Below are 14,840 nucleotides of genomic sequence, written 5' to 3' on the forward strand. Positions count from 1 at the left end.
AGATGGAAAATCTCAATTCTGTTGCAGTCGACTTTTTCTGCGATCATTTATCTAGTATCTGATCAGACAACACATGTTGCCACTTGTGTGTCTTACTTTCTCTATTGCCAGACTACTGGGCTATTATGAATTAAATAAATGCATCAGAGAGTCATAGGTGGCAGAAAGTTACTATTACTGGCAAATGGAAGTGCATTGGCCATGTTTTTGAAAGCTTCAGCACATAAAAAATCATGCGTCAGTGTTTTCAAAAAGTGCAATTTCCCCATCATCACCGCAATGCAATACTGGCATTTTGAATGATATCCTCTTCGGAGAGACAAAACACAGATAGAAAACAACACAAACATCCTACATATGTAAATGTAAATGAGGAGTGTGTTCCTCATCAGCTTCACTTCCTGCATTTTAGCTGCTGTTGTAAGCTGTGCGGTAAACAATAACAAATTATGGGTCCCCAACGGCAACCAAGGCTTGCCCTTGGTTTAACTCTACTGCTTGTGGTGAAGAATTATATGTGCAGGGAAGCAGAGTACGGCACAGTCAGCACAGCACTGCTTGCCACCACTACTGCCCTCCGTCTAGACGTTAGAGCACGTCCATATGGAGATGGTTAAAAAGCTCATTAGCCGCCCTACTTGAAATACAGTTGCAGTGACGCTTGTCCATAAAAACACAAAGTAGAGTGGTTTCTGCAGTGGTATTAACCAGGTTGAGGCATCAAGCCCCCAGGACAGACAACAATTTGGCACAGGCCTCCAGTTCACCAAACGATGGCTGAAAGTCAATGCTTTCCAAGAAAGAAATAAGGAACAAAATTATTTCTTGGAAGATTTCTGGAAGTTGTTGCTTGAGTTAGTCTGATCCATCTGGGTGAGGAAGAGTGGAAAAATGTCTGGTAAGGTGAATGGGATATGGCCCATTGGAAGAAAATCAGCTTGGTCTTATTGAAAACATTTAGGACGGACCAAAGGATTGCTTTGGGGCAAGGAAAGAATTGAGGAAGAGAGTGCAAATAAGAAATTCATGCAACAGCCATTCTAAGTTGGTCCATACTGAATTGTGAGCATTACATTCACACATTGAACTCATTGCCCTAAAACTCAAACCCTACTTCCTTAACTTGCAAGATGTTACTCACAAAAAAATTAACTGTATATTGTGTAGGCATTCACGTTGTGAAATACACCCATTATTATTTATGGTATAATCCCCTTTGACATTTGGAGATCTGTAGAGCACCATATGCCCTTTCAATACCTACAGTACAGTCAAACATATCTAGTCTACACAGGCTTTATTTAGGGAACCTGATAAAATGGGAGAACTATACTTAATTATACAAAAAGGAAAGTCTTTTTTCATTCCAGTTCTTGAAGATTTACCAACACATTGTCTTTTTTTGTGAGTCAAACATCATCACATTCTTAATCAAGTAATTTAAATCATTATATAGTATACAGTACAGTAATATTTTTACATTAACAATTGATCATGACTACTTGCATTGTGAAAAATGTTGCTTGTAGTGACTAATCTACAGAGAATTATCACCCAAGGTTTACAGTGTTGTTTTACTCATTGTTTTGGTTTTACAGTCCACAAAAAAAACCCTGATAAATCTACTTATGCACTGCGCTGCCCCCAAATAGCCAATAAAATCCATTAATGTGATGTAATGTAAGCAATGTAATTTCATTCAAATACAAATGAGTAAAAACCCTCTTTTTGAACACAAAGATAAATGGCTTTAACAGGATATGTCAATTCTGGAGTTAATGGTTGCAAGGAGTTTTAAAAATACTTTAATTCATAGCCAAATATGAGATGATTTTCAAACTTAATCAAATTACTGCACACACTTGCACACTCACCGCATGAGGCTACAACAGAGGCTTTTAGGGGATGAATCAAATTTGACAGCAGTTACCACAGAGCAACAGTAACACTGTTAAGCACTAAGGAGAGAAAACCTCAAACATTACAGATGAAAGATATAGATAGCAACTGTATACCACAGTTCAACTGCTTTCCAACTGGAGGTAACGCGGCTGCAGAGCATGCCTCAGCCCAATTTCTTGCATCCACACAAAACACCTGCAGTGTGGAGGTCAGGATGTCTCCATGTCGTATACTTTAAATATAGTAACGAACACAAAGGGAAACCAGAGCGGAATATGGAGACCGCTGGATTCCCCGTTGTTTTGCTGTTCCGGCCAGCCACGTACTCTATCAGTCTGCAGTTTCAAATACAAAAACTAAATTTGAATATGTGCTTTATGCTACTGAGTTGTAAATGCAAGAATGGCTAAAACTAAATCAACACAAGTACCTGTCAACATTCTCCCAAGTGTCCTTTGTGAGCACATATCAAAGCTTCATATCTATTAAAGTTGTCCCTTATATTAATACTACCAAGTATCATCGCTCAATATATTTGAGGTCGGGTGTTTCACTGGCAGGATATATTTACAGTGGTGCAATACTGTAAATGTGGATGAGTGTGCACGCTTACACACCAGTGTCTATATGACTATATTTGATTGGATTACACGTGGTTGATGGAAGTGTGTTTTACCTGTAAGCAGAAATACCAATAGGTGGGAGCCTGTGTTTAGGTGCATAAAATGTGTGTATGTGTGTATTTTACACTTTTTAGCATGAATGTGTTTATCAGAACAAAAGAAGTGGACACTTTGTATATGGAGCTTTAAAACCAAGGTACAAATGTCTCACAGGTTTCAAAGAGGTGCAGAGCTTAGGCAACTACAACCCACAGAAAAATGGCAGGAATGTCTAGAATGTGGTTGGTAAACAACGCTTACAAAATGCAGTGGACTTTGTAAAGAACCTACCTACCTATATGGTCTTTGGGTATGTCGTAAATAATGAAAGTGCTTTGTGGAGTATGTAAATAACATTGTGGTTTTTGTAGACACACTGTGTTGCGGAAGATGTAACATATATTTTACCCCGGCTGGGAAAGGAAACAATGCATCTAGTGCGATGGTAAAGTCAGTAAGCAAAAAAACACAAGCTGCAGTATAAGTAAACAATGCATTAAGCTACATTGAGATGAGCCAACAATGGCCACGTGCAGATTTGCAGTCAACAATGTAAGGCCGCACCTTAATGTGTCTGGGCCGAACAATGCAAAAGCCGATTATGCAAATTGGGGTTATCGAGGGCACTGCAATGTAACAATGGCACCAAGTTGATTGAGCTGGGCTCTGTGTGCGTGTACGCCACCCATCCCCTTGGGTTTCTTTTTTTCTCCACAGATGCCCTTCCCAAAACCCCCTATCCTACGGTCTCTGTTCTGAGGCCTCATTATGGGGGCTGCTATCAATCGAAAGGTCAAGGGTCATGGCAGAGGATCAGCTTGATCGATACCCCCCGGCCTGATCAATCAACTTGTCTTTTTGTTTCCTCCAATAAGATACCGGCGTCCATCAAAACAAAGGAGTGAGAGGAAAAAGAATGCCAGAAAGAATTAGGATGAGTAAGAAAAGGGAGAATGTAAACAAGCCTGCCTCACTGAACAGATCCCAGAAGCGTCTTTTTTTCCTCAGTTTAGAATGACATTGTCAAGGACTAGGACATTGATGAGTGGTGTGCGTCATCGTGATGCACCTGTAGTGCCCTTGGGTCCCTCTGTGTTTGCTCCAAATCTGAGACACAGAGAGGGAGATTTAGATCTGTGGCTGCATAGTGATCAGTTCCTTATGGCAAGAACAAACGCACGCACACACACACACACACACACACACACACACACACACACACATAAATGCTTTGGCCATCTTTGTCTCATTTAGTGGTAGCTGTAAAAAAAAAAAAAAAAAAGAAAGAAAGAAAAAAGAAAAATAAGGTTAATATTTGTAGAATAACACATTCATCAAAAATCCTTGCAGTGGAAAAACCTTACTTTTACAAAAAGAAACTCAAACAAGCCTTATGATTACACAAGTATACTTGTAGTATACTGAATTCTAAATCACCTCATTTCATATATCCAAATTACAAGACACAGGCAGCCTCTCCTCGTTTCCTTTTAGCAATTCCAGAGTTAAGAAAATTGAAATGATCCATTAGCTTTGATTATAAAACAGGCTTAATAAATGGGTCATTTTTCAGTATCTGCTCAAATTAAAATTGCCCAGTGTGTATTTTCAATTGAGTATCTGCTTCTGTCCCAAGGAATTATTCTCCCTCAGGAATCATTCCATCCAACAAGTAGTTACAAATCATGGAAATGAGATGATGGCATATAGAATAGAAAGGCACTCAATGCCAAATCATTAAAAATGTACTTTCTTTACCTCAGCTCCGGAGCGACGCCTCACGACATTAGTTGGCGGAGAGCCAAGCTCCAAGCGCGAGCTGGTCTGGGCTGTTCTGTGAGAAAAGATAATTATTTTAAAACTAAGGGCAATATCCTAACTGTACACTCATGTCATGCAGCAATAAAACAGATTTAAAAGGTTTGTAATACAATTTGAATGCCCTAAAATCAGATAGAACTGTATACTTAAGTGATGACACTTAGAAGTCACTCACAAAATTACTTTCACCTCAGTACTGTGTTACCTTAAGATGACATAAAACAAATGTCTCAATTATAATCATATACTCCATCCCCTTCCATCTCCCAGCACCACCAAAACATAAAAAGAACACACAAACATTATTTGCTTTCAGTTAGCTTAGCATAAAGACTGGAAGCAAGGTGAAACAGCTAGCCTAGCTCTGTCCCAAGGTAAAACTATATTAATTAAAATATACTAATGCACCTACCACCACTTCTAAAGTGGTCCTTATGTACTATGTGACCATTTCTTGGCCGGAGGCAGTGACTCCCAGGACTATCCCTGCCCACAGCCAAGAAACAGTTTGGCCCATGATCCTCAAAAAAACCCACAACATGTCATTTTTACACTTTGCTTTTCTGTGGAGATTAAATAAACAAGATATAACATGTTAATCGCTGAGCTTTGGAAGTGACTTTATCTAAGTTTTGAACCAGGCTAGCTGCTTTCCCCTGCTTTCAATCTTTAGACTAACCTAAGCTAAGAGATTGCTGGCTCTAGGTTCGGATTAACCGACAAATACAAGATTGGTATTCAATTTTCTAATCTAAATCTGAACAAGAGAGTAAAATGAGTAAAATGTAAAATGTTAAATGTAAAAATATTCTATTAAAAAAAAAACTTCTTCACAGATCTCAGTGAGCCCATGCTACTACTTCAAGTCTACAATTCATGGACCAAAAGATTTTCAAAAGAAAAGCAATTGAGATATAAATATTGCATGATCAGACCTGTGAGAGCCAAGTGTGAAAACATGTAAGAGCCCAAAGAGATGTTAATACATTCTCTGAAAAAAGAATTTCAAATGCTCTTTCATATTATTGTATTTAATTACATGCAGTGAGGGACAGAAAAAATAGGGAGGAGAGAGAGGACATGGAAAAACAAACAGGTCATGATATGGATTTAAATTCCCTATGTTACATAACATGGTATATGTTTTATGGCTTAGTGAGCTGTCAAAATAGCCCATGTGATAGTGACTAACAACTCATTTGCAGGGTAAGAAGTTTGAAAAGTGTAGCAGAAGGTGAAATGATTGAGCAGCTTAAAATTGTACAGACACCACAGAGGGGGAACAAAAGAGGGGAGAAAAAAATGGCAGCAGAAGGAACTGATTGTAAAATAAGCTAAGACAGGCGAGTTGATTACTTTCAACGTCTGATATTTTGTAATAATTTTCCAGCCAAACAGCACAATTTTATTGGTGTGTGCAATGTTACTTGTCAAGCCTTAGGTTCTCTTGGTGCAAATTAGTTGTGGAATGGAGAAATTATGTCAGTGAAAAAAAGACTTAACAAAAGGCAGAGTCATGTCGGGAACACAACCACTGATATTCCCTGGCAATAACAATGGTTCTAAAGACCAGCATCAGAAATCCTGAATATGGCAGTTTAACAAAAGGGCAATTACATTTTTGCACAAAACCAATTAGCCTGTTTCACTAAACCCCAAAATATATGGGCTTCACTGAAAGGGTCTAAAATTCAGTGTGGATATTAGTCCTCCTCTTGTCATTGTCATCAGCTGTCTGAAATTGCATGGTGAGGCTGGATGTGCTCCCCAGATCATGACAACGATTAATAAATGATAACGGTGAGATCAGGGGGACATCACTGAAGGGCTATTTATATCCACAGAGCAAATTTAACCTTGACCTCTTTTTTCACAGTGACCGCACTTGCCTTTCTCAAGCAAACATCATATTTTCACACTTCAGCGTCATCTCATAACTCTGACTTAGATATGAAATATTCAAATGCTGCTCTGCCTACTGTAATAGGCAGTGAAATTCCTCATCACAAGCCTCGCAGACTATGTGCCCTTTGTTTGAGGGAGGATGTTGCCAGCACCTGTGTGCTGGAACATATGAGGAGTGCAAAACACCTGGACACTCATCATGTGTGTCAGTGAAGACATCATGGTATAGTTTACATCATATTCTATCATTTGTGGCTTTGGGCAGAACCTAGCAACATACAGAAGGTACATGAGCCACATACTTAATCTTTTTGGCCTACTGTGGGAAAAGACTTTAATCTGAGTCTGTGTATGATGTGCGTGCATGTGTATATATGCGTGTATGTGCAGGTGTGCAGAGGCAGCAGAGAACGCAGGCGAACAGACAGGCGCACCCGGTGCCTGTGAGGTCAGGGGCTAGGTGGAGTGTTAGCGGGAACGACACCTGACAGCAACTGGGTGGATGCGCCCTGGCAGTTCTGTACATTCATGTCACTACTGATAAAAGTCAGCACCTGCTGAGCAGGAAAAACTACAGTGCCGGTGCCACCGGGTCCACCATACAGGACAAGGAGAGGAGGATAAGAACACTTCCTTCCGCCTGTCCTTCCCTGTCCCTCCAATGCTCAGTGAGCAGACAAGCCGGGACAGCTGTGATGGCCATTGGTTGGGCAGGGGTGAAGGTGCCAGCCTTGTCATTGCCAGAGGTGGGAGCAAAGCTGCATAGCACCGCCTGATTTGGGCTTGGAAAACAAAACCTGGATGTCTCTCTTTTGGTTGTGTAACAGCCAAGGGCAAAGGGAAGTCTACAGAACTTTCTCTGTTACTGTAAATGCAACTGGATGGCTACATGTGTCTTACTGAGCAAAGCAAAACAGTCAGTTTCACAAGCTGAAAAAAATGAAGAGTTTAAGTGTGAATGTGCAGATGGTGAATATGAAAGTCAAGCATAAATTATGTAGGTAAAGTGCTGCATGGTAGCGCATTAATTCATGGCCATCAACTTGACTCTGTCTGTTTTTTTTGTGATTACCTGATTTCCTGCTGTCAGGGGATTTCTTCAGGTGCTCTGGATTTCTCTAACTGTGCAAAAACATGTAAATCCTCCAGACCAAAAACTCCAAATGACCCAAAACTCATCTGCCTTCCTTAATTATAGAAGTGGAGCTGGACTCCTGTTGCTATGTATAGTCAATAACCCCATAAACAAAGGCACAGAGGCAATCATTAAAGGGAAAAATATTGGATGGGCTTCTGGCTGGTCTTAGCAAGCCTCAGCTGGTCCCAAAACATCTTGGCCCTTCATTTTCAGGACCATCCTTACCTGGAGCTTGACAGCGTGTCAAGTTCTTCACCTTAATGCAATTCAAAATTACTTCATTTGATTTTTGTTCTCAAATCTATGTTAACAGCGGAGGCCTTACTTTGTAGTGTTGCTATACTGGATTGCATTGAATCATATGGTTGATGCTTTTACCTTGTTCGCACTGTAGCTGATAAAAGGCTAGGTAGTGCCACCTAGTGTTCCAACTTAGTGTTCCTATACTAGTACACAGAGGGAACCCCCCTTATATTCAGCCGCTGCTGCATTTATCACTCTCTCAACGCAGTCAAAGCCCAGATTCATCATTTAGAACTTGGCAAGATGGCATCCAGTGAAAAACAGCTCATATTTTCTGCTTATATGTGGGTATGCTGATTGCAAAACAGACCCACATACTCATCCTGACTTTTCTTGAGAAAGAGCTGATCTGCAACTTTCCCTTAACCCAGAACGAAACAGAAGCAATTGTGCAATGGGCGGGTTGTTTTCCCCACATTTTCTTTCTAAATGGCTGAAAATGAGGGCCGGCTCGCAAACACTTGGTGCCGTAAGCAAAACAAACTTAGCATGTCACTGTAGTAATGGCTTGTGGAAAAGCGTCACCTTCAGCAGTGGGGTGTGGAGGAAGGGAAGAGGTCGTATTTTGTGTGTGTGGGGGGGGGTGTTGGTGAAGCAGGCAAACTTGGACGCATGTGCTGCAAATTAGGCTTTGGTAGTCAGCCCTTGTGTTGGGAGCAGCGGAGGGGACAAGATTGTGGTTGTTTCTGCATGGCTGCAGACTGCTGCACCTTGGGGGCTGACTGACCCGGGTGCGAAAGGAGGGAGACATAGCAGGCTGTGATGAACACTTGCTTGCTCTTTCCCCTCTTTCTGTCTCACTCCCTTGCTCTTTTGCCCTATCCGTGGCCCCTGGGGAACCCTTGCACGCACCTCTAAGCAGCCTCTGTATATTCACTCCCCATGTGTGAGTCTTCAATCACTCTGCCCTTATATAGGGCCTCTTTCCCCTCTACATATGTTTGGGGCCCTCACTCTCTCACTCTCAGCCACTGTGGAAAGCCCTGCTTCATTTCTCTCTGGGTGGGAGTCCTCATTCATACTGAAAATAAGCAACCAGCCTCTTTTTTTTTATTTTTTTTTAAACAGGACGATAGTGAAATATCTTCTCTGGTTCTCTTGATTCATAAATACAGAAGTTTGTTTCTTAAGATTTAACTCCCCCCCGACTGAAAAGGAAACTTCTTTCATCCAAACTGTGAGTAAAGGCAGTTTAAAGCTTTTGAATACACACTACTACAGAGATAAACCTGGACTTAATGGCATTAACATACTTCCCAGGTCCTCCACCATCCTTCCACCCTCCACACATACATACACAGACAACTATCACCTCTAACTGCACCACAGTTTGACAGATTTGGAGTTTATTCACACATCACATACTACAGTGGGTATTGTATTCAAGAACATTGAACAGCGCTGCCACATATGACACAGGAAAAACAAAACAAAAAAAAAGACACTGAACTCTTTCTTTGCCATTATATAAAAATAGTGTTGCTACAAAAGTATAAATTAGGCTTACTAATAAGACAACTCAGATCTGAAGCTACATAGGAATCTGCTGCCAAAGTGCGATAAAAAAGACAAAATGAATGGAATCAAACACATTTTTTTGCATTTTAGCAGAGTATAAAAGGAAGTAATGCCGGTAAAATAGGATGAAAGCAACACTAATTTCTTAACCTGAATTGATAATACAGACTATAATCCATAATTAAACAGAGCAGATCTCCATGTTAGCATTCTTATACCATTTTTTACAGTTATTATCTGAATAAGTTAAAATCCTGGAACAAAATAAAACTTACAGCTGATTTCAATTTTCTAATAACAGTATCTAAGTTGTGTTTTCTATTATATCAAAACCTTTTGAAATGCTACTGTAGAAAATAGAGGTATAATGTTATTGGTGTTCCCTACTGTATCTCTGAAATGAAGTCTCCCCCTTGTGGCATAAAAACAGCAGTTCTCTTGTATTTACATAAGACATCCACTGAAAATGGATGATGTCAACCCATGAACACCAACCCATGATCAGCATCGCTACTCCCACCTCGAAAGTTAAAATTCAGTCCAGGTTGCTTATCTGACTCTTGATAGTGTGTCTTAAGGTATCGTCTACTCATAGGCCAGTGTTCATCAGATGCAAGTGAATCATGTGGCTCTAACTTTATATATCAGTACTCTTATTAAAAGCATGCATATCTTAGATATAATTTAATCAGCAAAAAGAATGTTATTTCTAAGTAAAATTAAGTTGACATAATTACGTCAACAATGGCATTTTGTCCCAGAGCATATTCTACTTAAAATACTTATTTAAAAACCGTAAGAAAAATCCCTTCATCAGTTCAATGGAGGATCACTGCTAAAACTGCAAACCAATATACTGTATTTTGACTATATCTTTGACCAAAGTAAAATTTTGTCTCAACAGGAGATCTTCCAATCTTTAAATTACAACATTACCTTGAGTACTGAGGTAACACATTGGATTTGATACTTAAAAAATGTAATTTTAAATATAATTTACAGCAATATTTTTCTTTTTTACCAAAATATAAATGTGTGACATGAATCAGTGTGAAAACAGCAGAATACATATTAATTTCAAGAATGCAAATTATCACGATGAAAAGATGTCTCGATGTAAAAAGAAAAAAAATCAGACATCTTAAAGAAACCATTTTAACTCAACACCCCTCGAAAATATTGTCTTTGCTGACCTCCAGTGGTTTAACTTCTCACCTGGCTACAGCGACGTACAGGTGTACTCTAAGACCCCACAACATCGCTGTTGGGGATGGTTTTCAGGTGCAACAGAGCACCTTTCTGACCACACCCAGAGGTGAAACAGGCTCAAAACCTCCAACCAGAGAGGGCAGAAAAACAGTGCTTTTCACCCCGATGTTAAATAACTCTTTAAGGAGAGAAAAACATTCAAGAAAACACTAAATCAAAGCTGTTGAGAGAGGTAAGGAGGGCTACGGTCTATGAAAAAAAAAAAAATTTAGTTTGTGAAACAATGCAGAGCCATTCACCTTTGACTGACATAATTTAAGCATTTTCAACCTTCTATGCATTTCTTCTTGTAAAAGTTTTATCATATAGCTGAAAACAAATTCCATCATGTACTACGAAAGGTTTTGATTTTAGTGAGACCAAGATCTGTTCTTGGCTTTCCACTTCAAACCATTCACTCAGATACCCTATAATTTCCTGTGTGCAACTGACTGACTTCCTACTTTCTGTGTCCTAAAAAGGTAGTCACATTAGCCTTATGTTTAACAAAGCCGAAAAAAGGACATGTCGTCACAATTCCGACCCAGGTCATAAACAAATGTTTGTCGGAGCGATCACTAACTGTAACCCGTCTATGAGGGCGATGCAGCAGTATTTGTCTGTTAGTGTGATATTATACAAAAACAAGGTGTTGCCACAGGACTAGAATAGTGACTTCTCCATATTACAGGCCAAGTACAGGTCATTAGTGCTCCTACTGGCTGACCATGCACATCTATGAGGTCAAAGGTGAACAAAGGTCAACTCTTATCCATGGAGATCACACCAAAACAGGAAATGTACCCTTGATTTATCACCCATACAGGCTTCAATTGAAATGGATGGGAAACTGAGCGAATATTCGTTGGGCTGAGATGTAATGTGACCATACCCCAAGTTATAATGAGGCCTAAAGCTGGGAAACATGACAAAAAGAGAGATAAAATAATATTTTTTTTATTTTCAACTGATAATCTTCAGTTATGACTATTAGTGTTTAATATTTGAATATGGGGTAGATGGTGTAGCGTCTGGCAAAGAAAACATTGTTAGTTCTGGCCAAGAAAGTGGAGACATTGCCTATAGCATTAAACTGTTCTGCACCCTGCATCAAAAACAATATTTAAGCTGCACCACAAATAGTATGATAAACAAAATCCAAATGTTTCATACCACAGTATTGATATACTGTCCTGCTATGGTATGACTCCCAATGAAGACCTGCTAATGTGATTTCTAATCTGCTACAGACCCTTATTAGTATAAGTTTATAGAGTGGATACTTGTGCTTGATACTTGTTGTTGTTGAAATAATCCCTGACCTGTTTCATAAACCAAGAGATGACTCCAAGCAGCATGTTCACTTAGTTCAACTTTGGAGTAAAGCACTTGTCAAATACCAGTTACCCATGATTTTTAAGTCCACATTTGACCACTAGAGGACACTGTCGACCATCAGCCACACTTCCCTTTGAGTCTACAGGATTGAAAAACAAAAAATATAAAATAAAATACGAGCTTTAGAAAAGATGGTGAATAGAAGGCCATTTAACAGCAATAAAAAGGCATGATGTTGGCTCTGGCTGTAGGGTTTAAAGTGAATGCATGAAAGTGACTTAAGGCCCAAAAACAGAGATGACAAACTAGTACTTGACTAATTAGTACCAAAGGCAACAAACAAATTTACAGTATAACTTCCATTCATCCAAGTCATTTTAGGAGGTATTAGCTCATGTAAATGTATACTAGAATCCATAAAAAAATAAATAACATGACTTCATTAGTATGCATGTGTTGACTTTAGTGAATGTACTGGCAGAATTTGCTTCATCCTGAAAAAAAAAGAAACACTCAGTGATCCATTTTTTGTGTTTGTTTGTTGCAAATGGCACTAACTGTATTTGGGGTGGAACGTTTCGCAAAAAGTCACGGTTCAGTACATACCTCGGCAGTGAGGTCAGTTTGGTGTTTTCGGTACAGTGAGGAAAAAGCGGCGGTGCCTGCTTGGGTGTACTCATTCCTGAGAAAATCCCGTAGATTTCACAAACAGAAAATAATTTACCATTAATAATTAACTGTAGGAACATCATGAGAACAGTCACTTTTAGTAGATGAAGATGGAAACTATGCCCTATGATAAAGCTTATTGCCTTGAAAACATTTGGACATTTGTCGCTCACGAGGAAGACAATGCTTGTATTAGAATGATAAATGAGAAAAGGAGAATAAATAAAATAATATTAACTTTCCTATGGACAAGTCACTTCTAATTAAGCTTTGGAAAAAATACACACGCACAGGGCAACCACACAAGGATTTATACAATTATGTATTAAATCCTTGCCTAAGAGCTCGCCAAACTGAAGGCAAATAACATTTCTGCTGTTTATCTGAGGGCAACGCACAGGCAAAACGTCTTCAGTATAAAGAAATGTATTGATAGTTGACTGTAGGTCTTTTGTTTCACAGAGCTGACTGACATTCCTGAATTACCAGCACTAGAAACTATCTAGTTACTGACATACAAGCTGGGTTGCACCATCAAGTATTAAAGGATAATAGAAGATTTATTTATCCAACTTGTTATTTAATTCCCTGTTGGTGCAATCCAGCTACGATATAGTTGAATGAAATCAGTGTAAAAGCTGACCGCAAACAGGTTCCAATATGATGTTGTCGTCTTTGTGCATGTAAAAAAAACAAATATTTGTTAAGAAAACTCAACCAATAGCTTAATTTTATTCAACTTAACTTCATGATGTGGGCCCACCTGTGCAATTCTAGCCATTTGAATTCCATATCTAGCAGCATAAGACCTCTTTGAGTTAATTTTAGAAAGTAAACAAACTGTCAGTTTACTTTTCATTCCAATTTGTAACATAAACAAAAGGGAAAGTATCATATCGTTGTTAATGTTTTATCAGCTGCTGTTTTTTTGAATGAAAAATGAATGCAGTGCATGCAAATAATCCACAGCTACATTTTTATGCCACTGAAGCAACCATCAAATTAGCTGTAATGATTTAGCTCTCAGCTACTTTTCCACCTCCTATGGCTGATTATGTTGAAAAATATAATTTTCAGTTATACATAACAGTAAATCATAAACCTTGTACACTTAATTGTCAGAGGTGCGATGGCAGTGAGGATTCACCACTTGAATTTTTTGTCACCAATGAAAATGATCATTCTCCAACATACTGTACATGCTACAGTACTTCCTGCTATATATCTCTTGGACATCTTTGATAATCTAGTAAGATTGTTTTCAGAGGTCTGACAGTAGGTTCAAGCAGTGGAAGCTGACTTTACCTGAAAATGTTGCCTACCCAGTGAGAATAACAGCATTATAGCCTTTTATCAGTTTCGTCATTAGGCTGGACCAATTCAAATCACTGGTCGTGATAAGACCTAAACTCCTCCTGCTTACATGCATCCCAAGTCAAGGGTGGCATATCAAACAGGACAATCTTTTGAGAGTTAGCGTTCCACCCCTACATTTTGTCCACAGTACTTTACAACAATCCTTTCTCCATATAAAATATGTAATAAGCCGTATTATTTTATGGGTGTTTGCAACCTATACAATGTGAGTTTCCTGTAAATATCCGTCTCGAGAAGTATATTAATGTCCATACACATTTAAGTTTACAGTTGGTCTAAACCTACAGTATATAAATAATAGTCTTCAGTCATTGGTTGGAGGTGAAGGTTTGGTTGGTTAGGGTTGGTTAAGTGTCTTTCCTAGCCCATGTTGGAGCGAAGGAAAATGAGTTTGTTCATCTCCTCAGCGGTAACCTGCTGCCTCCTCTTCATAGCCAGGCTCTGCTCACACACAGTCACACACTCACTTCGTATGCCCACAGCAGGCACGGCAAGGAGCCACAGTGCCAGGCGAGCAAGCCTGGGGAACTTCTCACTCACCGCTGAGCTCCAGTACTGGAAGAGGTCAGGTGAGCCTTGGAGAAGAGGCTCGGCCAGGTATTTAAAAATCTCTTGTCTAACTTGGCTCTGACTATCATCATTACCGGACAACGTGCAAGACGAGGAGGCCCCCCTTGAGGTTCCGCCATTGTTTCCCCCTCCTTCTATACGGCTTATTTTAGGGGTTGGTGGGCCATCGGTGTCCCGCTCTTCGCCACCTGAACCTCCACCACCAGTCATACCTCCATCCCTGGTTTCAGCAGCCATTTCGCATGCACGGGAGATTATGTCTTCATGCTGGTAGGCCGGCACTGAACGCAGCTTGAGCTGTGGGTCCAGGACCATAGCTACCTGGTGGGCTCGTTCAACCTAGAAAAAGAGGAACATTTCAATGACTGTTAGTGGTGCCTTATACCAAT

The 14,840-nt window shown here is 39.6% G+C and overlaps 1 protein-coding gene across 5 annotated transcripts in view; it reads right to left on the reverse strand.

Moving 5' to 3' along the window:
* Positions 1-9,060: 9,060 nt before the first annotated feature.
* The window catches only part of znf618 (zinc finger protein 618), a 39,097-nt gene continuing 33,317 nt past the window's right edge, over positions 9,061-14,840 (reverse strand). For all 5 annotated transcript variants that reach the window (XM_046066401.1, XM_046066403.1, XM_046066402.1 and 2 more), the window contains one exon: positions 9,061-14,790. In XM_046066401.1, the coding sequence (XP_045922357.1) occupies positions 14,242-14,790 (549 nt within the window). In that variant the 3' untranslated portion in view covers positions 9,061-14,241. The remainder of the gene's footprint in view (positions 14,791-14,840) is intronic.

This window comes from Micropterus dolomieu, linkage group LG13 (genome assembly GCF_021292245.1).
Source record: "Micropterus dolomieu isolate WLL.071019.BEF.003 ecotype Adirondacks linkage group LG13, ASM2129224v1, whole genome shotgun sequence".
NCBI classification, from domain to species: Eukaryota; Metazoa; Chordata; class Actinopteri; order Centrarchiformes; family Centrarchidae; genus Micropterus; species Micropterus dolomieu.